Source organism: Hakea prostrata, chromosome 4 (genome assembly GCF_041222555.1).
Source record: "Hakea prostrata isolate BN-2017 chromosome 4, UWA_Hpros_2, whole genome shotgun sequence".
In the NCBI taxonomy this organism is placed as follows: domain Eukaryota; kingdom Viridiplantae; phylum Streptophyta; class Magnoliopsida; order Proteales; family Proteaceae; genus Hakea; species Hakea prostrata.
The window spans coordinates 44,670,540-44,692,157 of NC_142603.1; the positions used below are offsets into that span (position 1 = coordinate 44,670,540).

Below are 21,618 nucleotides of genomic sequence, written 5' to 3' on the forward strand. Positions count from 1 at the left end.
AGATTCCTCAGTCACGTCTTCGGACCTATCACCAAGACTATGTTCGGGATCTAACGACTGTTCGGGAATTGCAGAAGATGAAGGACCCTCATCTAAGTCTCTCCTATGTACTACAGTAGCAGAACCCCTCTTTAATATTACCATTACTCTTTAAAATGGGAATATTAAAAAAAAAAAAGGGGGGGGAAGCAAAACGTACAAAAAGACAGAAAAACAAGAGGAAATAAGTAAGAGATGAACAGAGGACTACCATTACAAGTACTGTCAACAAAAAAGAAGAAAAACCAACAGAGAGATAGGGAAGACTTACTTGTGTGAAGCTTTCCTGAAGAAGAGAAGCAGAAACGAAGGTATGAGCTCTTCTACAGGGGAAAACAGACTTCGTTCTCAAACAAACACAGGAAGAAGAACTTCGTCTGACGGTTTGGAAATTTTTCAAAAACAACAGAGGAGGAAATGAGGAAGACGATCACCTTTATAAATTGGAAAAAGATTCCAATCCAAAGGCCTTCTGAATTCCTCAAAAGAACGACAAGGATTAAAAACTCTAAAGATCCCCATCCAACGAGTAACAAAAGCAGCACGTGGACGGTAAGAGATCAACCGTCTCTTCGTCGTCCTGCGAGCATTAAATACGACGCGACAGCCATGACACGTGTCAAAACACGCACACTTTTTGAAGAACGTGCCTCGGCTTCCGCGCAAAAATGACGGCTACTCATGAGTGGGACGTTACAGTTTTCGATAAAGAGTATGTTGATCGGTCCGACCATGCATCCTTTAAATTGAAAATAATCCCTCGAATCGAGCACAACGTTCTCGACCACAAGGAACTAGGGGGCTTATGTTAATGACTAAAATGGTCATTCTATATCCCAGGTTTGAACCGGCGGTTGCACGGTCCGACCAGGATTACAATACAACAGGATCCGGCCAGGTGGTTCATGGTAGGACCGACCACACTAAAAAGTCCATCTTTATAGCCATATGAGATGTCTTCGTGTAGGTAGACTCCTACCACCAAACAACTGGAAAAGAGAGTTAGTTAGGTAAAAGGACTCTTCTAAAAGAGTTACTCTCCTACAACAACTCATAGCAGGTTACTCCGAATATAACTCTATCACCATACACTATATAAAGACCTCTGGTAAACACTAGAGGGCAGGTATTCATACTTCTTGTGATCAATTACTTGAATTCTCTATTGAGTAGTTGAGATGCTGCACATTTTGCTTCAATTTAATGTTGATATGATATAGGTTATGTGTAGATTTATTAATCAAAGAGGAAATAGAAGGTTATTAATGAACAAAATGGAGCAAGAACTGAAATATAGTTGTTTCGGTGACCATGAATGACCGAAATTTGCACCTGCTGCTTCTTTTTCTTTATCCATCCTTTTTATTTTCTTTGCTCTCAACCACTGTCTCTGATTTTCAGTATTATCATCATTATTGACTCATTGTTAATCGAAATCCAAAATGGGAGTTTCAAAATGGTGATCACCCATAGGCTTTCAACCTAATTCATTGCAACAAAAGAAGTTAGGAACTTGCGTTGTTGGCTTGAAAACCCGAACTGTGTCAAACTCAGGAAGAACTCAAGAAGCTATATCAATTAGCTTATGCTAAATCTGCCCCAAAAAAACTCAAGCAGAGAGGTTCTCCAGGTTAGAATGGGTCACCAGAGATGAAGAAGTAGGTTAGAGCTTTACTTGATGGAGAAGATGGATTAAGTTACCAGAGATGGAAGAGAGGATGGTAGTTGAGTTAGGGTTTGGTTGAATCTGAATCGTTTTTTACCATCCCAAGACTTGGCTCTTTTTTTTTTTTTTTTTTTTGGGTGATTTTTCTTTGCATGAAGGGTGCATGAATGTAAATTTGTAAAAGTTTCGAACCTCAAACAAAAAGGTAGTTAATTGGCCGATAGATGAAGACCTCAACACATGTTGAAAACTTGGGCCTACGCGGACGATATCCGCGCAGCCGCCAACAAAAACCCAAAATCCCACATCTTGAGGCTTGGGGTTCTTTGGGCATTCACAATAAATTTGAGGCATTCAAATGGAATCCATAATATGGGACATACCTCTGATACATTCTATCTAAATGCTTTATATGCATCCACAAATGTAAAGAATCTTAACATTTCAAATTTTTATCTCTTACATATGAAATACACTCTTAAATTTTTGTAATTGTCTAAGGGCCTGTTTGGTTACATGAATCTAGAGATTTCAATTCTCTGGATAAAATCTCTGGATTCACAAATGGGAGATTTATACTTGTTTGGTTATGTGAATCCCTGGTTTCATGAAATCTAGAGATTCACATTTTTATACTAAAAACGTCAATCTGTAGATTTATGGGTATGAGGTGAAATTCAGAGATTTCAACTCTATTATAAAAGCATTAAATATTTGAACCATGACTCCATAAATGTTTTTTTATGATGAATTTATAGATTTCATTCTAAAGATTCACGCTAACCAAACAATTAATTTTATGAACCATGACTCCATAAATTTGAAATTTATAAACTTGAAATCTCTAGACTTTTGAAATCTCTAGACTCAAGTAACCAAACATGCCCTAAAGCTTAACATTTGCAAACAGCATAGATTGAGAAGCTCATGCAAGTGCTGATGAAGCCTCAAGGAAGAGCATCCTATTGTGGATTACTTGGAAGGATGGTATCTTTAAACCAAAAAATGGGTTCTTGATGAGGGAGTAGGATATGAAGCATGGAGGTTAATAGCAGAGTACCTGCAAGCCCAAGATCTACTTATAGTCAAGGCCCAATGTGTAAAGCCCATTTCCCATTTAGCTGGAGCCCAACTCCCTAATTTACACATAAAGTTAGCTTCATTTGCATATATACCCCTTTTTACACTCCCTAAATTTATCCTACTATGTTTTTATCTTCCATGCTTCAAATTAAAAAAAAAATAATATGCATTTTTCTAGTTTAGAATATTAGTCATATAGACCTTAGACTTTATACTTCTTGATTATACCACGTGGTAAAAAGAAAAAATAACTTTCTTCTCGTACGAATTTCTTTTCCCTTAAAAACCACGTGGCAAAAAAAATAATTCAGGTTTTTTTTGGTGAAAAAAGAATTCAGTTTTAAAAGACCCACAAGATGGCATCAACTGTGGTTCTTTCTTAATCCTTATTAAAATTGCAACTAAAATAATTAAAGGTGAAAGCACGAGGCATCTAGCTGATTTACCGTATCATAATCCTCCACGTGGCTTCTTGCAGTCCGTTCTTTCCCTTCAAAACGAAAAACTAATTGGACGAAAAAAAAAAAAACGAAAAACTAAAAAGCATAAAATATTAGTGGGCCCCACGGCCAACACTCGTCGGTCCTCTCTCAACTGTCAGCATGCTGACGAGAGTACACATTCTCTCTCATCTGCAGCGCGTGTCGTTCCGGCGCGTGACAATTCCAACCACCACGATTGATACGGACTTTCTCCCGCGAACGGAATCCTCGTGTTGCCGCGAAAATAAAATAGTGTTAAATTACCAATCAGGCTAAAGTTTGAAATAATAAAATATTCTACCCAAAAAAAAAGGAAGTAATAAAATATACTAGAAAGCGGTTTCTCGGATCCCGGTTTCTGGTTTCCGGTTTCGCCTCCCTTCGCGGGTTTTGTAAAAATAAAAAAAATAAGAAAAAAGGCAACTTAAAATGACTGGTTGTGTGATGGATGTCCTGGTTTTTATTCCTCTCCTCGTTTGTGGAGAGGAGAGATCGCTTTTACTTTCTCTCTCCACCTTGATCGACACCGACACTTGGAAGTAAGAAGGCGAAGGGAATTCCGGTGAGGGAATTCCTGTTTTGGTTTTGTGATGGTTGGTATTCGATGGCTTACGATGCTGGAATTCAGATACGAGGGGCTGGGACGGAGGAATCCATGATTTCGACGTCGTTAAATGAAGGTGAACGAGTTTGGTCTGGGGTTGGTGTGGGTTTTGCTTAGTTTTTCTCTCCTTCTTTCTTGTGTCTGTGCTAGTTGTTCTTAGGGTTTGGTTCACATTGCTTTGGTTCTCTGATGTGTTCTGTCGGATTTGATCCAGGAATGAGCTTCATTTAGTTCTCTGATTGATTCGTTTCCTCATTTTCTTAAAAGAAAAAGTATATTTTGGGTTCATAATCATGATATTTATCGAAAATTTCTTGCTTTTTGTTCGTGGGATTTTAGTCATGGAATGAGCTTCAGTAGTGCCCGTGAGTAGTGGGTTCTGTGTTTTCAATTTTTAAAAATTAATTTTTTATAAAAATATTCTGGAGATTTTCTTTGAAACTATTGTAGAACTTATTTTTTTTCCTCTGACAGTATGGAGATCAGTTTTCTGTTTTATAAGCTTAGTTTTTATCAGCTGGGGCTTCCAGTTGGGAATTGGAGATCATTGGTTGGAATGAGTTATCACTTGTATATTACATTGGGGTTGTTGTCATTCTTCGTGTTCGTTTCACAATTATACTGTATCTCTTAGTTTGAGAATTTCTGGAAAAGCGTTTCTGATTTGCTTCTTTTTGTGTTTTTACTGTGTGACTTGACATTGTTATTTTTTGGATGAATAAAAAGTTCATTAACTAAAAGGAGAGAAAAAAGGGGGAGGGTGTGTGGGAGGGGAGAGAGAACACAAGAAAGCAAGCGCAGCACCCTAACAAAGGCAACAAGGCCAAGTTGACAACACAAAAAATAGGAACTAGGCACTAAAAGCCAAGAACAAAGAGTCAAGACAAACCCAAGGTATGAAACTATTTTTTCCCATTTTTCTTGGAAGACTGGAGTTCAACAATGTAGTCTTCAGTGAGGAGATGTCACCCTTTAGTTGAAGTGTAGAACATATGCTTCTCCTGCGATCCCAAAGTGGAGGAGAAGCGGTTTCGGAGTCCAAAGAACCTTAGGCTCACTTGCAAGCATCAAAATGGGATGGGTTAAGGACAGAAGAGGGGGAACAAAGAGGTGGGCCAGGGCCGGATGGGGGGGGGGCAGGATTTGGGAAAGTTAGGGGATGGGCTAGAGGAGGGTCGAGAGAGGGAAGGGGGAGGAGGGGGTAGAGGAGGATGGAAGATAGGCCTAGAAGGGGGTCCAATAGAAGGGATAAGAGGGTAGCTAGGCGTGGCCTAGCAGGGGGCCTCGGAAAGGGGGAAGATAGGTTTGGCCCAAATAACGCTGTGGGGCGGGGTGGTGGAGAGATGGGTAGGCCCAGCCAGAAGAGAGGGAATCGGGGGGAAGATGAGGGGGAGGGGTGTGCTCCGCGAGATTAGGAAAGAGAGAGGGATAAGAGAGGTGAGGAGCATGTGGGCCCTGGTTGGCCCGCACCAGCTGAAGAAGGGGGCAAGGCTGAGTGAGAAAAGAAAGGTTGGAAAGAGGAGGATGGGGGTTGCAAAGGGTAAAAGGGTTAAGCGAGAAAGGAAATAGCAGGGGAAGCAAAGAGGGGGAGTGACTTGAGTGGGATAGTGGGAAAGAAAGAATGACGCGGCAGAGGAAGCAGGGGGTGGCAGGGGAAAGAGGGCGCACAATCGATAAATTGAGAGTGCATAGGTCAGGGAGAAACAAAGCAACGGCTTGACTCTGCTGACAGTAACGTCGAATGGGGCTAAACTGAGCTTTTAAAGAAGCAAAAGGGGGGGGGGGGAGTCGAGTCAAAACAGGTGGAGGCAGATTAACCAGTAGAGGGAGCTAGGGAGGCTTCACGGCCAGAATTGGAGGGGCTCTTTCTCAAGCAAAGGCTCTAAGCCTTTTAATTCACTCTACCACAGGTTGAAGACCTGGGGAGATCATAGGAGCCTGGTTCAACAGGAAATTTGCTGCACAGGGGGTGTGAACAAAGGTGTTGCATAGTGGATAGTAGGGAGGTCGCCAATTGTATCGAATCTCCTGCATTAAAGCAAAGCCACCTTCTTCCTTGACTGCGATCATATGTGGAAGGGGGGTTGATGCAAATTCCGATGCAGATCTGAGTGAAGGACAAGTGATCCTTCATTAGTGTTCTAGTGTCTGAGAACAATGGTGCACCTAGCGTAGAACCCACTAGGCTCAGAGCCTTAGAGCAGCAGTAATGGAGAGGGAGTCTTGGGAATGAGATGTAGAGATGTAAAAGGAGAAATCATCTTTGGTGAGTTGCAACTCAGGATGCCACTGCCAGAGGAATATAGGTTTCTTCCCCACCATCCAAGGCCCTCCTTCTAGGGCCCTAGTCTTGTCTGCTTCAACCAAGGATTTGAAGAGGAAGAAGCCATGGTTAAGCAATAGATTTTCAAGCGCCATGGTAGGCTTCCATTGCTTGGATAGAGAAGCTTTGACGATGTGGAAAGGGGGGACGAAAGCCAAGGAAAGTGGCCTACAATGCAACAGCTCTAAAGAGAGACTTCTTTGTCAAGAGCTCCCGCCGGACAGAAGACAAAAAGGGGGAATCAGGCGAAGGGGAAGGCTGGCTTGAGAGTGTTGGACTGGAGGGGCAAGGAGAGAGGACCAGGAAAGGGGATGGATAGGTTGAGAGGGGCTTCTCCTGAGAGCCTTCTCCTGAGAAGGGTGGTGGAGGTGGCTGGAGGGGATGGAGGTTGGGGAGGGTTGCAGGGAGTGGAGTGGGGTTTTTTTTTTTTTTGTTGGGGGGGGGGGGGGGGAGGCTCACTTGACGTTGTTGATGAAGGTATCTCAAAAATCATTCCTTTGTCTCAGCTTTTGGTGAATTGGAGTTCTTTCCTCTGTGCACATATTTGGAGTTCTGTACAGTTCGCGTTGTCATTAAGAAAGTCTGATATCTATATAAATGTCTCCAAGTAGGAACTGAAGTAAAGGCTACTTTGTTTCTGCAACTTTGTAAGACAGTTCAGTTCTGTATGCATAAATTGTGGACCCCATTCCTGGAATCTTCTTAAGAGGGTGGGCCTGGGTAAAACAGTAAGGTCACACCATTATAATTAAGTGGTCATGGGTTTGATTTTGGAAACAACTTCTTTGAAAAGCAAGGTGGCTGCATGTTTTATGACCTTTCTAGACCCTAGAATATCGAAAGCCTTGTGCATTGGGGTTACATCCTTTTCTTTTTACCTGGAATGTTTTCCTCTCTGGTAGATGCTATCTGTATTCGATTATATGGTTGCCTGATAGAGTTGACTATATTTCTATAGTTCCTAGCCACTTTTACAGATCCAAATGGGAAACCGAAACAGAAGTGCCATAAAATGAGAAGCATGTTACTACTGTAGCAGCAATTCGAATCTCGTGACATTGTTTCCCATTACTTGTTCGGTGTGCTGCCTCTACACAAGTGACAATTTTGTGCTGAATTTTAACTTTGCAGAATTGCTTAGTTTTCTCTCTGGTTGTTATTTTTTAAGCTCTGCTTTTTGGCCTTAACAGATGCAATGTGGCAAATGAATCTAAGATCAAATGAAGCTATGGAATCTGGTCAGTTTCCTGAGCGTCCAGGGGAGCCAGACTGTGCGTATTACCTCAGGACTGGCCTATGTAGATTTGGAATGACATGTCGATTCAATCATCCTCCTAATAGGAAACTGGTAAGCACTACAGCCTGTTTCCTCATCTTATGGCTTGTGGTTTCCCAATCCCAATAAATTGAATTTATCAACATGCCAGCAACTTTATGTTTCTGTATTAATAATTAGTATAATTTCTGATCACAGAGCTTTTACACAGAAGGTTGGTGCCGGAAGAAATATTCCACTATATATCCCTGTTATCATAAGCTTCGTGAACCTAATATTTTAGTACTGACATTACTTCCAATCTGACTTTGTACCTTGACACCTGCCCCCCCTTCCCTCAACCAAGAAAAGAAAGTCTTTTATAATTGAATAAATCACAAGTAGAAAGCCTTTCAGTTTGTCAGTTGTTCTTTAGTTTCTCCATTGGTTGGTACCCATCTGTTTGGACAGCATTGGAGATGATTTACTAAATTATGTGGATCACCTACAGCATGGGTCCCTGCACCATGCCAGTGTGGAGGCAAGCATAGCATTCATGTTGCACCTATTATTTAAACAATTACTTTTAACAGTTAATGTTTTAATCTTCTTCTTTACATTACTTTTGTTGTCCATCCATTTTGCACATGTCATATATATATATATATATATATATATATATATATATATATATATATATATATATTTATATATTTTTAAATACATATCAAAGAGTTATATCTAACTCACTTGTAGAATTACAGAAAAATTGATGAGCGTGGTTTGATCTTATTAAATTTCAGGTGATCGCAGCTGCAAGGATTAAAGGAGGTTACCCTGAAAGAATAGGGCAACCAGAATGTCAGGTAATCATCATTTATGCGTATGATAGTTTCTTATAGTTAGATATTGTAGACATTCCAAGATAAACTTGAGCCGAGCAGTCTGAATGCTTGATTAAAGCCTTCTGGTTATGAGGTTACAGAATCATTACTAACTGATTTCTCAAGTAAGCATCTGTTTTTAAATGTAAAAGTTGGTATAGTGTCAGTACAACATATTATTAGTGAAAGCTACACTGTCAGTTATGTTATCCGTTTAGTGGGATTATATAAAATACAAAAACTTCTTCTGTGCTTTGAGTTTTTGTCCTTGTTGTGGGCCCCTTCCCTGTAATTCTTTTTCTATTTGTTTGTTAATTTTGATTATGTTATATCTGTGTCTCTTCTAGGACCTATATAGCGGACCCCATTAAGTTGGGATAAGCTGAGTTGTTGTAATAACTTATTCAACTCTCTTTCTCATAGTGTACAAACTGACTTGGGAAATTTTGAGAGGTTTCTTATTTCTGTATAATACTGGACTGAAGGAATTTTTTTCTTCTTAAAATTGCTGAGCCTATATCTTTTTCATCAAAGTGATGAGGTCTATAAGGTGTAACTTCACTCCTGATCTTTTACAGGAAATTATTTTCAATATATTGTGTGATACAGCAGGAATATGCTTTCATTAATATACAATCAATCTGCGTCTTGTTCCTGGATCTTGAAAATAGGAAGGTCTGGCTACTAGGATCACTTTGTCAGTGTTGAAGAAAGCATGCATTATTAATTGTCATCTAAATATCAAATTTTCAAAAGTTAGAATCATCATTGAACTTACACTCTTCTAATTGGGAGGTTCTTGTCTTGTGGCAAATGGCAATTGATAACTTGTCAGTGGTTTGAAGAGTAACATCTTACTTTTAAATGTTTACCAGTATTACTTGAAGACGGGAACATGCAAATTTGGAGCTACATGCAAGTTTCATCATCCTAGAGACAAGGCTGGGATTTCTGGAAGAGTTCCATTAAATATGTTGGGTTATCCACTCCGCCCGGTCTGTTCTTACTGTTCATCTTCCAGTTGTAAATAATCGTGATGTCCATATGGTTTTATTCAGCTATCTTCAGTTTTTTTGTAGTTGATAATTGTGTCAATGTTCTCTCCGGGGGTCCTTTTATTGCTTTTCTTTTTCATCCATCCTCCCAACTTTTTCTAATAGCATGACAACACAAATGCCAACCCCATTTAGTTGGGACTTGGGATAAGGCTGGGGTGAGTTGAAGATGAGAACGCATTTCCTGAATTTCATTTTCTTCGTTGCAGAATGAGAAGGAGTGCGCTTATTATTTAAGAACAGGACATTGCAAGTTTGCAAACACGTGTAAATTTCACCATCCTCAACCGTCTAACACAGTGGTTTCATTACGTGGCTCGCCGGGTTATCCTCCTGTACATTCTCCTACAACTCCTGGTCAGCAATCTTATCCAGGTGGGATGACAAATTGGCCCCTATCCAGGACCTCTTTTATTCCAAGCCCGAGGTGGCAAGGTCCTTCTAGCTATGCTCAACTGATTCTACCTCAGGGGGTTGTACCAGTTCCAAGTTGGAATACTTATACTGTAAGTTTTTCAGTATATTTCTTATCTTTTGCCTTATGAAAATATGTTTATTTCTTTGGAACACTGATATAGTAACATATTATCATTGATATTTTCTATCGTCTCCTTTAATTCCTGAAGGTGTTGTTACTTATTGGTTGATGGGACCTCGGGAAGTGTGCATTAAAAAAACAACTGGAATACTGAGGATCTTAGGCTGCCTTGCTGGTCACTTTGTATTCCACCCCTCTCCCCTTCTCCCTCCTCTTCCTTCTCCTCCTGCCATTAGAGATAGACTTGTTATTGAAGTGCCTTCTGTGAATTGCTTAGTCAGGATGCGATATAATGATATGCTGTTAGTACCTACATTCTAAGTGGTGAAGGACTTGTCTGGGCAATTAATTACAGAAGAAATTTACTTTAGAAATATCTAAGGAAAATCCCAAAAGAAAAAAGTATAGAAGGAAGGAGTTGGGTTTTGACCCTTGAGTGTACTCTTTTCTCATTATGTCTTCTAATTCTCCCTTTGTTTCTGATGATATTTGCCTGCATAAGTATCTCCTACTAACCTTCTATAATGTGGATAATACGGCTGAATTTCAATGCCACTACAAGGATCTGCAGTTGTTGGGTGGAATGATAGTGAATCAACTTGGAGTTAGGAATTACATACTTTCGGTGCTTAGGAAGCTTCATATCAGTTAAATTTTGGATGAGTGATGCAATACAGGTTAGGTGTCCTACTAATGTATTACTGTATTTGATTGATCAAAACAGTAACCAAATAGGACATTTCACAGGGAATCAAGTTCAGATTTGATAGACTTAACTACTTAAGATGAAACACAATTTAGATGTGAAAGAGGGTTGAAACTAGAGCGGTATCATAAGGATAATAACATAACAATATGGGCTGAATAGATATTTAAAACAGGGGCAGAACTATGATGAAGAAATTGAAAGGACAATATAAGGGAATTGAAAATGACAATACAACACTTGGGCTTCACACCGTAAGGTGGATCGAACACCAACCTACCTTAATCAAACACAAGGAGTCTCCATAGAGAAGGAATGCTAACAAAGCAATTTGATTTCAATAGATGAGTTGTGTCTTCACCTCTTACATAAGTTTCTTTATATAGCATTCTAAAGATACATAAACATTAATGGTAACATCCAACCACTAGCTAACACTACCTGCCTATTAATAACTCAATCACTACCTAACTCTTTGACAAAGGAAAACTCCTTTGACAATGAGTTCTTTTATTTTCAAACCATAACCCATTTTATTGACTTTTCAGAAACTAGACTTAAGCTTAGGTCTAGACTATGAAGTTCAACATATGTGGGCTAACTTTAACCCACTAAAACAGTCCTAGCCCATGAAAGGCATGGGTTGATTTGTGTGATAGCTTTAGGCCTTTGATGGGCCTGACTCAATGGGCTTCTTCTTTCTTAAATATGTCTTCAACTTTGCATCAACTCTCCCCGGCTTGAAAACATTTGTCTCCGATGAATGAATGAATGACATGTAACGTTCATACAAATTGGGATCGAGTTTCTTGAAATCATCAATATGAATCCAAGTACGAGATGTACTGGAACAGAAATAGTTGCAGTTTAAGAAAATCCATAGTGACAGAAATGGAGCAGATATGATGACAAAGGCTCTACCAAAGGGCAAACATGGCTATTGTAGAAGCATGGCAGGCATGAGTTGTTCCTCCTTATGAGTTGAAGGGGGAGTTTGTAGCGTCCTTATTAATGGGGAGGATAATGTTGTCTCTTGACAACATGTGCAACATGATATGCATGTTGAATGGAAAGAGGAGAATTCTACTTTGAATTCTATAATTGCAAACTTTGACATTAATGTCAAAGTGCCTTAAATGCACCAAATTGAGGTGAGAAAGAAAACGTGAACTTTCCTTTCTCAACCTCTTTTCCTCCTCTATAAATAGAGGGGTGGATTAGCTTGTTTGGATAAGAAAGAAGGCAAGTGAGGTGAGAGATCTCACAAGTGAACTCATCAAGTGTAGAGTTCTGAGATTGAGTGCAGTGTTTATGTGTTGGAGTAGTAGGTTTGAAACTCTTGTAGGGTTGAGAGTGTGAGTTGAGAGAGGGTGTACAGGGGTATCCAGTTTTGGATATATGGTTGGGTTTGGTTATAAATCCAAGCACTGTACAAGGGTTGTATTATTACTTTTTCATAGTGAAAGATCCCATTACGCTCGTGGATGTAGGCAAAGCCGAACCACGTATATTGTTGTGTTTGTGCTTCTTTCGTGATTATTTATTTTGTTGTTTTTCACATGGGTCCCACACAAGTACTATTCACGTGGGCCCCACACCGGCACTATTCACGAATACATTTTTTGTATTGTTTTTCTCTATCAATCTTTTACACAGGCAAGGAAAGGGTGAACTGTCTTTCGGTATTTCCCTCAACAAGTGGTATCAGAGCTTGGTTTGCGTGACTATTCGTATAAGATGTCGATGGAGGCAGTGGCGGAGCCACGTTGGGACCGGAGGGGCCATGGCCCCCCCCGGATTTTTTGAAATTGTAAATATCCTTGTTTTTTTACCTTATTTCTCTCTCTTTAAATGTGAAATACCACTCTTTGGCCCCCTCCAAAAATTAAAAATAAAAATTTAAGATAAAGATGATGGGTATAAATGTCATTCATAATCTTTATCTAATGGTTATCATTAAATCCCTAGTTTTAAGGAATAAAATGTTAAATTCTAATTAAAAACTAACTCACAATCCATGAATTTCTCCTTATATTCTCTCCTATTTTCATTTATATTTATTCTCTAATGAATCTCCTCTTTTATTCCTATTTCTTCTCTTTTTTTTTCTCACACGTCTCACAAAATATTGAAGTAGTTAGCAAACTTTGGAATTTTCCTAGATCTTCTCCACATCAGGTATTCACTCTCTCTTTCTCAAATTATTCCTTTCTCTCTCTCTCACACACGAATTTTCTATTAATTTACCTAATTTTTAATGTAGACTCCACATTAAAATATAATAATATATTCTGAGATGGGACCTACAGTGGGCCACACATTGGCCCACATACATTCGGCCCCCCCCAATGTTCAATCCTGGCTCCGCCCCTGGATGGAGGCAAGCGCCGTAGGACGAATGATCAGTTTGAACAGGGGCAACTGGATGATTTGGAAATCCAAGATGGAAGATTTGTTATATTGCAAAGACTTGTATGCTCTCATAGAAGGTGCATCGTCAAAACCATAGAGCCAGATGTCTAAAGCAGAATGGAAAGTCCTAGATCGAAAAGCCGTTGGCTTCATTCGCCAATGGTTAGATGATTCTGTTTATCATCACGTTTCTACAGAGAATTCGGCGCATTCACTCTGGCAAAACCTAGAAGGTCTGTATGAGAGAAAATTCGCTTGCAACAAGACATTCCTTATCAGGAGACTTGTAAATTTCAAATACAAGGAAGGGAGCTCTGTGGCAGCACACTTAAATGAGGTACAAAGTATTGTTAACCAACTTAGTTATATGAAATGACATTTGATGATGAGTTGCAAGCTTTGTTATTGCTAAGTTCGTTGCCAGAAAGCTGAGAGACCTTAATTGTATCCCTCGGTAACTCGGCTCCTGAAGGAAAGCTCATGATGGATATAGTAGTTGGAAGCCTACTAAATGAAGAGACAAGGAGAAAATCATCAATCTCATCTCACAATGAAGCCCTTGTCACTGAGAAGCGGGGAGAAGTAAAACTAGACCACCTTATCTTTGTGAGAAATTACATGGAAGATCCAAGTCAAGAAGCAGGATCACATGCTAGTACATGGTTAGCCACGAAATAGTTGTTTGATGTGGCATGGCCATGTTACGGTTTCTTGCCTTAAAACCGTAACATGGATTCTTGCCTTCAAATCATAATTACGGTTTATATACCGTGAGGTAAAATGGTTCTACGGTTTTAGAGTTTGTAGGGTGGGGATACAAAGTTTGGCTAGAGGGTATGTGGGCTTAGAGTTTTCGGAACTTTAATCTGAACCTTGTATATCCAGTTTCAGACTCAGGTTTCTAGGGTTTTTGGGAACTTAGGGTTTCAAATTTTAGGGTTTCTTGATGATAATTGGGGCTGGGGTCCAGTGCTAGAGGGAGTGGGGGATTCTTTGGAGGGAGTTGGGAGATAAGAGAAATTAGGGTCTAGAGAAGAAGGGTGGGATGGGGTAGGGGAGGGAAACACCTTGGTGCGATGGAGGGAAAAGGTGTGAGAGATGGCCCGGGATATTTGAAAGAAGACAGCCAATGGTGCTGCCACAGGAATTTCCTGTGCTTGAAACCCTAGAAACCATTTACCCCCCCCCCCCCCCAAAACCCCCCAAAAAATGGAACCCTAGAAACCTGAATTCGATCCTTGATCTCTGCTGTAACTTCCTCTTCAATACTTTTATTCATTAAAAACTGTCTTTGTTTTAATCAAGGTTATGTATTTATAGCTTTTATTGGAGACTCCTAGCAGTACTTTTGAAAGAGAATTTAAAGAGGACTTGTATTTTAAATAACACTTTCATTAGAATAGGACTTCTACTTATCTCACCCTAGGCTGACTCAAACAACCAAATATAACAAAATTAGGCTCCTAACAAACTCCGGAATATAACCAGATCCAGTTGGGCTTGAATAGGACTGCCCAAATTACCAAATTACCCCTTCTGTTGACTCATGCTACTATGTTGCTGGGCAGCAAACCTAGGCTTTCTTGTGGCCCTGGGGAACCTTCTTGGGGGTGGGTGGGGGACCTTCATTAAGTAGTGAGAAAAGACAGCATGACTTAAGCCTTATATCTAGTATGGCCTCCAACAGAGATGATTGGAAGGCAAGGATCCATTTAGCTGGCCCTATTTGATTGGGAAGTTGGGATAAGACTACATTTCTCTTATTTATATATTTGAAGTATGAGCCAAAGGGAGTATACACTCTTGATATTCTCCAAAGGACAGTCTTCTTTCCTCAACTTCTCTTCTTTTTCTGAGAGAGAGATGTCTATTATATTTGATATTGTTACATAGAGAATAATCAATAACCTAAAATATGAAACTTAAATTAAGTAAAATAAAAATTCTTATGTAGCAAGATCTGATTGAAAGAGAGCTGGAAAAACATCTGTTGAACCTACAAATATATTAATAAGTTTTGAAACCTGAAATAGGATAGAGTACATCGGAAAGGAGTCCCAATAAAGAAGTTCAGATGAAGAACTATTTTATATTGAATTCTTTGTTGACTTCCTAATATAGACCTGCTGATTTATCTGTATTCTTTGCATTATTAACTAATACTGCTACTAGCCCCGAAAATTTCTGTGCTTTATAAGTCCTTGCAATCATCTGTAGCAGCTAACTGGAGCAAGGTTGAGAGCTTTCATTGGTTCTTGTTCTATTTTTAATTTGTGTTTTCGACTAGCTGCTTCATTACTGAACATTAAGATTGCTACTTGATGCCCATATGCAAGTTTGCCTCCCCTGCATCTGATGACCTGAATTGATCTCCTCTATAGACTCGTGCTAGAGTTCTTGTAATACAAGTACTGTTGAAAAGTAAGAATGCATTGCTTTCCAAAGTTTGTTTCATTCATTCATTCACCCTGGTAAGGTATTTATAGATCTACAAATCATGGACTAGAACCAACTTAGAGAGGGAATATGAGTACACAGAACAGAAGGAAAGAAATAAGAAATAACTGAAAAATCCTGAAGACTTAAGGAGAGGAGAGTCCTTTCTAATCAGGACTCCCTCTCACAACACCCCCCTCAAGTTGGGAAAAAATATCATGCCCAACTTGGTTAAAATAGGATGAAACACCTGAAAGAACAAAAATTAGTGCTTCCCTTTATAATGCTTTTCAAAGGAAGTAAAACTTCCATTTCTTTCCCTTTTTTTTGGTGAACCAACTCAAGAACGTGCAGGAAGCACCAATTCGAGGAAAGTCCTATTTAAATTAGGATTCCCTCTCACAACAGGTACTTTAGTCCATGTTTAGTTCTATCCCTTTTTATTCTTATTTACCTTTTGCCTCCCTTGGGAGGTTGTGTAATTCTTAGAGTGTTAACGTTGAGTCAACTAGGTGAATGGAGCTCTCAAGCAATGCTTATGATTTCTCTTTTGACTTTCTTCATTCTTTCCCTTTTTAGCTGCAAACTCTTGTCTCTTTGGATCATTTCATTCTTCTTTTCTGTCTACCAGCATTATTTCCATCTGTCAAGTCAACAAGACAGTCCTAGTTAGTCCCCTGAAAATAACTGCTCTAGTTACTTTATTGCTATACTGAAGAAACCACCTCAAGATTCAATTTATTCAACATTTAGGTGGAAATACCTGTTGATAAAGAGAAGGTTATGCAACAAAATCAGGCTCTTGAAAGTTTTCAGCCATGTCTTTTCTTCTTCCTTTAAACTATTAATGGAAGATAAAAGGGGGGGGGGGGTAAAGGTGCGGGGGAGTTGCAATTGAAGAGTCAAACAACAAATCACATGGTGCCAATAAGATTCTTTGGAACCTTGGTAGAGCTTGAAGTTTGCATAATCCATAGTTGGGAGTGGGAAGAATGGTTGGTAATGCCTTTCATAGGAAAGAATGCTAGATAGACAGGAGGCTGGTCCCTGCATTGGAGGGTGGCATGGCATTCAACGGAGGCATATAAATGCCCCTATATGGAGAAGTGGTATATTCCAAATTGAAGGAACCAGAAGAGCTAGGGGCAGACCTAAGATAACCTTAAGAGAGATGGTGAGAAAGAATATGCATAGCTTAGGCCTTGAATCTAGCATGGCCTCAAATAGAAGTGGTTGGAGGGCAAGAATCCATGTAGCCGACCCCATTTAGCTTGGACAAGGCTTATTGTTGTTGAATTCTGTAAAAAAAAGGTTTCTGTGCAGTTTATTTTCATATCTTCTGAGACAGTACATATGCTTGCCATTAATCACTGTTTCTGTCGCATGGGTTCTCTTTATTTCAGCTTGAAGTTGACTTTCAAATACATTTTTAGTCTAGTACTCATTTTAATCCCTGTATTTATCTGCTGTCTGTCAGATTTTAGAATGTACTCCACAAATGTGGGCCCAATTATACAGATAGCTGCCAAAGTTGGAGGGATGGTCCTCTAAACAGATCTATTTTTTGCTACTAATTTTTTTAAACTGAAAAATGGGAAAGAACACTCATGGATTTATTCAGGAATTATAGTGTCTTTTGGAATATAGATCAATTAGAATCTCCATTCTCTATTAACCAATAGTACACTGTGTGTATCCTTATTGTGAAGAAACCATGGAGAATCAAAGGTATAAATAAATTCAATATCTGGAAAATTAGCATTTTAAGCTCTATCTTGACTTAGAGAAACAAACAGACGTATGATAGTAGTACCTAAATTAACAAGTTTGGCCTTCTAAACTGGAAACTTATTAGTAACATACTCAGTCTTATTTACTTCCTTTTGGAATGGAAATCACTCAATGTCTATGTGTTCGTGCTAATAGAATTGCCCTGAAAGTATCAAGTTGTGAAATCCAGGTTGGACAGGGATCTGCATTATGGCAGAGCATTTTAATCCAGCATTCATCTTAAATTATGGCATCACTTTTGGCAAAGATGTGAAAAGGAAATCCATTTGCATTTTGCTGTTAACTGTTTTAAAAGTTTTTGGGTGAAATTTTCTGGGTGACTTTTAAAACCTTTTTACATCTCCAACCAAGAATCAAGTTAATAACAGTTTCTGGGAACTGAAGTATCAAGCCAAGTTAGTCACTTAATGTAAAGTTTATCCATTTCTTTTGGTGTGAATGTGAAGGGAGAGATTTTGTATGTTGCTTGGAACTTTTTCTTGTTATGTTAAGGTGGTCTTCCTTATAGGGCCAGCTTGGTTCAGTTTCATCCTCAGAGAGCCAGCAGCAAACAGTGGGAGCCAATCAGTTTTATGGGAGTTCTCGCCAAAATGACACTAGTGCAAGAGCACAAGGGGTATTTCCTTCATACCGTTCTGGTTCTGTTGCCATGGGGCTTTATGCATTGCAGAGGGAGAATGTGTTCCCTGAAAGACCTGACCAACCTGAATGCCAGTTCTACATGAAGACTGGGGATTGTAAGTTTGGTGCAGTCTGTAGGTTCCATCATCCAAGAGAAAGGCTGATTCCAGTTCCAAATTGTTTGCTGAGTCCTTTGGGCCTTCCATTGCGACCGGTGAGTTGGACCAGGTTTTTTATTGTTTTGATAAAATGACTTATAGTCAGAAATTAATATGTTGCAACCCCAAGTGAATTCTGGCTACTTAATATGTCACAGATGCTGCTTTGTTCTACATTATTCTGTAGCTGAAATTATTTATTTATTAAAATTTTTTTATGTATTTTTAACAGGGAGAACCCTTGTGCATCTTTTATTCTCGCTATGGTATCTGCAAATTTGGTCCAAATTGCAAGTTTGACCATCCTGTGCCAATCGTCCCGTACAATATTTCTGCATCATCCTCAGCTGATGTACCTGTTGTTCGCCGCTTGTTAGGATCGTCATCAGGGAGTGCTGGATTAACCATGTCCTCTGAAGGGCCTTCTGAACCAGTTTCTGGAAAGCCAAGGCGGCTTTCACTTTCAGAGACACGGAATATGCCTTCCGGAGATGAAAACATTGATGCAGAAGTATCACACACCAATTCAAACATTGGACCAGTTGCCTCCTATTCTTGATACCTTATCAGATAAAGAGTCATCTGTAAATTGATCACACATTTCTGGAGATGTACAGAATTCATGTTGAGTCGAATTTGTGCATCCGAAGATGCCATTTTACTTGACAGCAACATCATAGGATTCCAAATTGCTACATCATGTAAATGTGCACAAAATGCCATGTCTGGAAAAAGTAAAAGGAAAGACATCGAAAGGAAGTGTACACAGAATCATTCCAAGAGCTATTGATTTCTGTGCCTCATCATGTTTATTTTTCTTTTTCCATTTTTTTTCTCTCGTCCCCTGTTTTGTTTCTCATACTTGTACATAAAGCATTTTTCTCCCCAGATACTGATGTCCTTAAGACAATTATCTTCCTGTTAAGTTGCTGCAATTACCCTGAGTAGTGAACATTTCATCTTTCCTTGCATTGGGCTTTCTTGCTCATGGTTTGGCATAATTTTGGTCTTCTCTTGGACTTGTTGATGAGTGCATGACAATGTAGGCTTAATGCTAGTCAGGGTTTTGGGCAGTTGTCGTTTTCATGGATTCAAGTACATCTTTGTATGTGGTTCAATGATAAAGATTCAACGAATGCCTTTTAGGTCTCATTATTGAGGGTGATCCCTCCACAACTAGATTGAAGATAGGTTGCAACAGGTTGGTTTGGGTTGAGCTTTTTGAGACCTTAAATCTGTATCTTACAGGTCAGATTGGGTTGGTTTGTGTTTGGTTGCTTGGTACCAAGGGCAAGGCATTCAGTGGCCGGAAACCCAGAATCACAATGTGTTCTCTCTAGCCGGTATATGATACTCGGTTGTACATGAAAATAATTGTAAGGTGCAAATGATTTATGTGTCTGAGTTGGCTTTTAAAGGAGATAGATGAGGACTTGTGGGTTGTTGTCTAACGATGGTTAGATGCATTCCATTTCTCAATTTCCATTCACATCATATATGTAACATTTTAGTAGATGAGCTAGAATAGATTTAGAAGCATAAATTCCCAAAATACCTTTAGTTTTGCAAGATTATGTTGGCAGGTTTCTCCTTTTAAGGATTGATGTAGATTTGAATTTCAAGGACATTGTATATAAGGTTGTAATTCATTCATTCATTACAGGCACAGGGTAGGAGCTCCAAAACTCACTGATAGATTCAGTTACTGGCGAAGAAGCCTCATGGTGTTCATGGTGATATCTTCTTTCGCCAATGTGGTGGTGGCCCAATTGGATCTCAAGTGCAACCTGTATTAGCTGCTGTGTTGTGTTTTATCTTCTCAATTTTCATCTTATGTTTTTATATACGTACCAAGGGAGCAAAACAGCTTTTCTGACCTCTCTGCCGAGGAAGGCTCGTTGATCATTACCGTGTATGACTCTCTTTGCCTGGTCTGTTTCCACTCCATAATTTGAGTTTCTAGACTCAACCATTAGTTTCCATGGTTTCTAATATAATTCTTTTCGGTGACAAAGCTATGCTATTTCAAGGGGTACACATATGCTGGTCTTGAACCAAGCCTCTCATAGCTATTGATTATACAAATGAGTTGGGAGTAGAAACATCAAACTATGAATGGGCTTCTCACCATGCGACTATGGCTTATGTTCCTTTCTTTGGTTCTTATTCTTAATAAGAGCAAACAAATGAGGAGAAACAACCTTCCTCCTGGCCCTAGTAAGCTTCCCATCAGAGGTAACTTGCACCAACTTGGTGCACTTCCTCATCACTCTCCACAGCAACTCTCTAAGCAATATGGTCCAATCATGCATTCGGTACTTGGGCGCATGCTTACGATAATCGTTTCATCGGCTGAAATTGCAAGTGAGATCATGAAGTCTCATGACATTGATTGCTGCAGTAGACCTGACTTGTCGGGGCCTAGGAGGCTCTCTTACAACTTCTGTGACATTGGTTTTGGCCCTTACAATGAATACTAGAGGGAGATGAGGAAGCTCTCTGTATTTGAGCTTTTCAGCGTGAAAGGGTGCAATCTTATAGTCCCATCAAAGAAGCCTGTGTTGCTTCCATGATCAACTCAATCTCGAAATCTGCCTTTAACTCCTATTGTTGAGTATGGCTCATGCTACATATTGTGTTGTTGTCGGCCACAGGGGTCCCGCTCCATACGAGGGTGTGTGGGGGCAGCACCCCCATAGTCTGTAAAGGATCCATGCTTCAGTGGGCCTCGAAGTTTTGTTACATATATATATTCTCTTGTAACAGAACATCGCAAGTTGTTATTTCCAAGAAGAATATAGTGAAAAACCTAATGATGGACATAGCCTCACATTGAGGTGTACCAAGGTTAAATTCGTGTCTCCTTCATTGTTTTCTATTCTATTGTGTGTGATTGATCGCTCTAATCCTAACACCTATTTATCTCAGCGAGACTCTCTTTGCCCTCACTGATGAAATAACTTGTAGGGTTGCTTTTGGTAAGAGTTGCAAGGGGAGAGACGTCAACGATGGATGGTTTTCAGAAGCTATAAAGGATGCCTTGACCATGTTGGGTAGCTTCTCCGAGACAGGTTTTTTTTTCCTCATGTAGCTGATGTAGGGTGGATCATAGACAGACTCACTGGCCTCAATCAGAAGCGCGAGACCTTCCATGAATTTGATCATTTCTACTAAAACAAGATTGATGAACACCTCAAAAGCAAAAGGGAAGAATCTGGGCAGGAAGACATTGTAGATGTCTTGCTCAGTGTAGCAAGGGATCACACAGGTGTGCGTAGTCTCACTCATGATCATATCAAGGGACTCTTCATAGTAATTAATTAGGCCACTTGACAAGCTAGATGTCTCTAATACGAGTGGAGATCCTCTCCACCAATCTGCCCGGGCCCCCATCCTCCCCATCTCACAATGGCCTATCCACGCAGAACTAATATGGGGGAGGATGAAGATCTGGGCAGGTTTGGTGGAGAGAAGATCTAGATCCCTTAAATACTTTCTCTTCTTGCATGGGCACACTTAGGGTTGTTTTGGTATCAATTCTCATTCTCATTTTTTGACGTTGTTT

General features: G+C 39.6%; 1 protein-coding gene and 1 pseudogene across 1 annotated transcript; both read left to right on the forward strand.

The window, feature by feature from the left end:
• Positions 1-3,719: 3,719 nt before the first annotated feature.
• LOC149019067 (zinc finger CCCH domain-containing protein ZFN-like) lies at positions 3,720-19,358 on the forward strand. The gene is made up of 7 exons (XM_089153153.1): positions 3,720-3,950; positions 7,388-7,545; positions 8,256-8,318; positions 9,212-9,331; positions 9,601-9,897; positions 17,783-18,109; positions 18,286-19,358. Exons 1-7 carry the CDS (start codon positions 3,875-3,877, stop codon positions 18,610-18,612), a joined length of 1,368 nt encoding a protein of 455 aa, XP_089009279.1. The 5' UTR covers positions 3,720-3,874; the 3' UTR covers positions 18,613-19,358.
• Positions 19,359-20,164: 806 nt separating this feature from the next.
• LOC149019068 (cytochrome P450 71B10 pseudogene) lies at positions 20,165-21,377 on the forward strand (annotated as a pseudogene).
• The last annotated feature ends 241 nt before the right edge of the window (positions 21,378-21,618 follow it).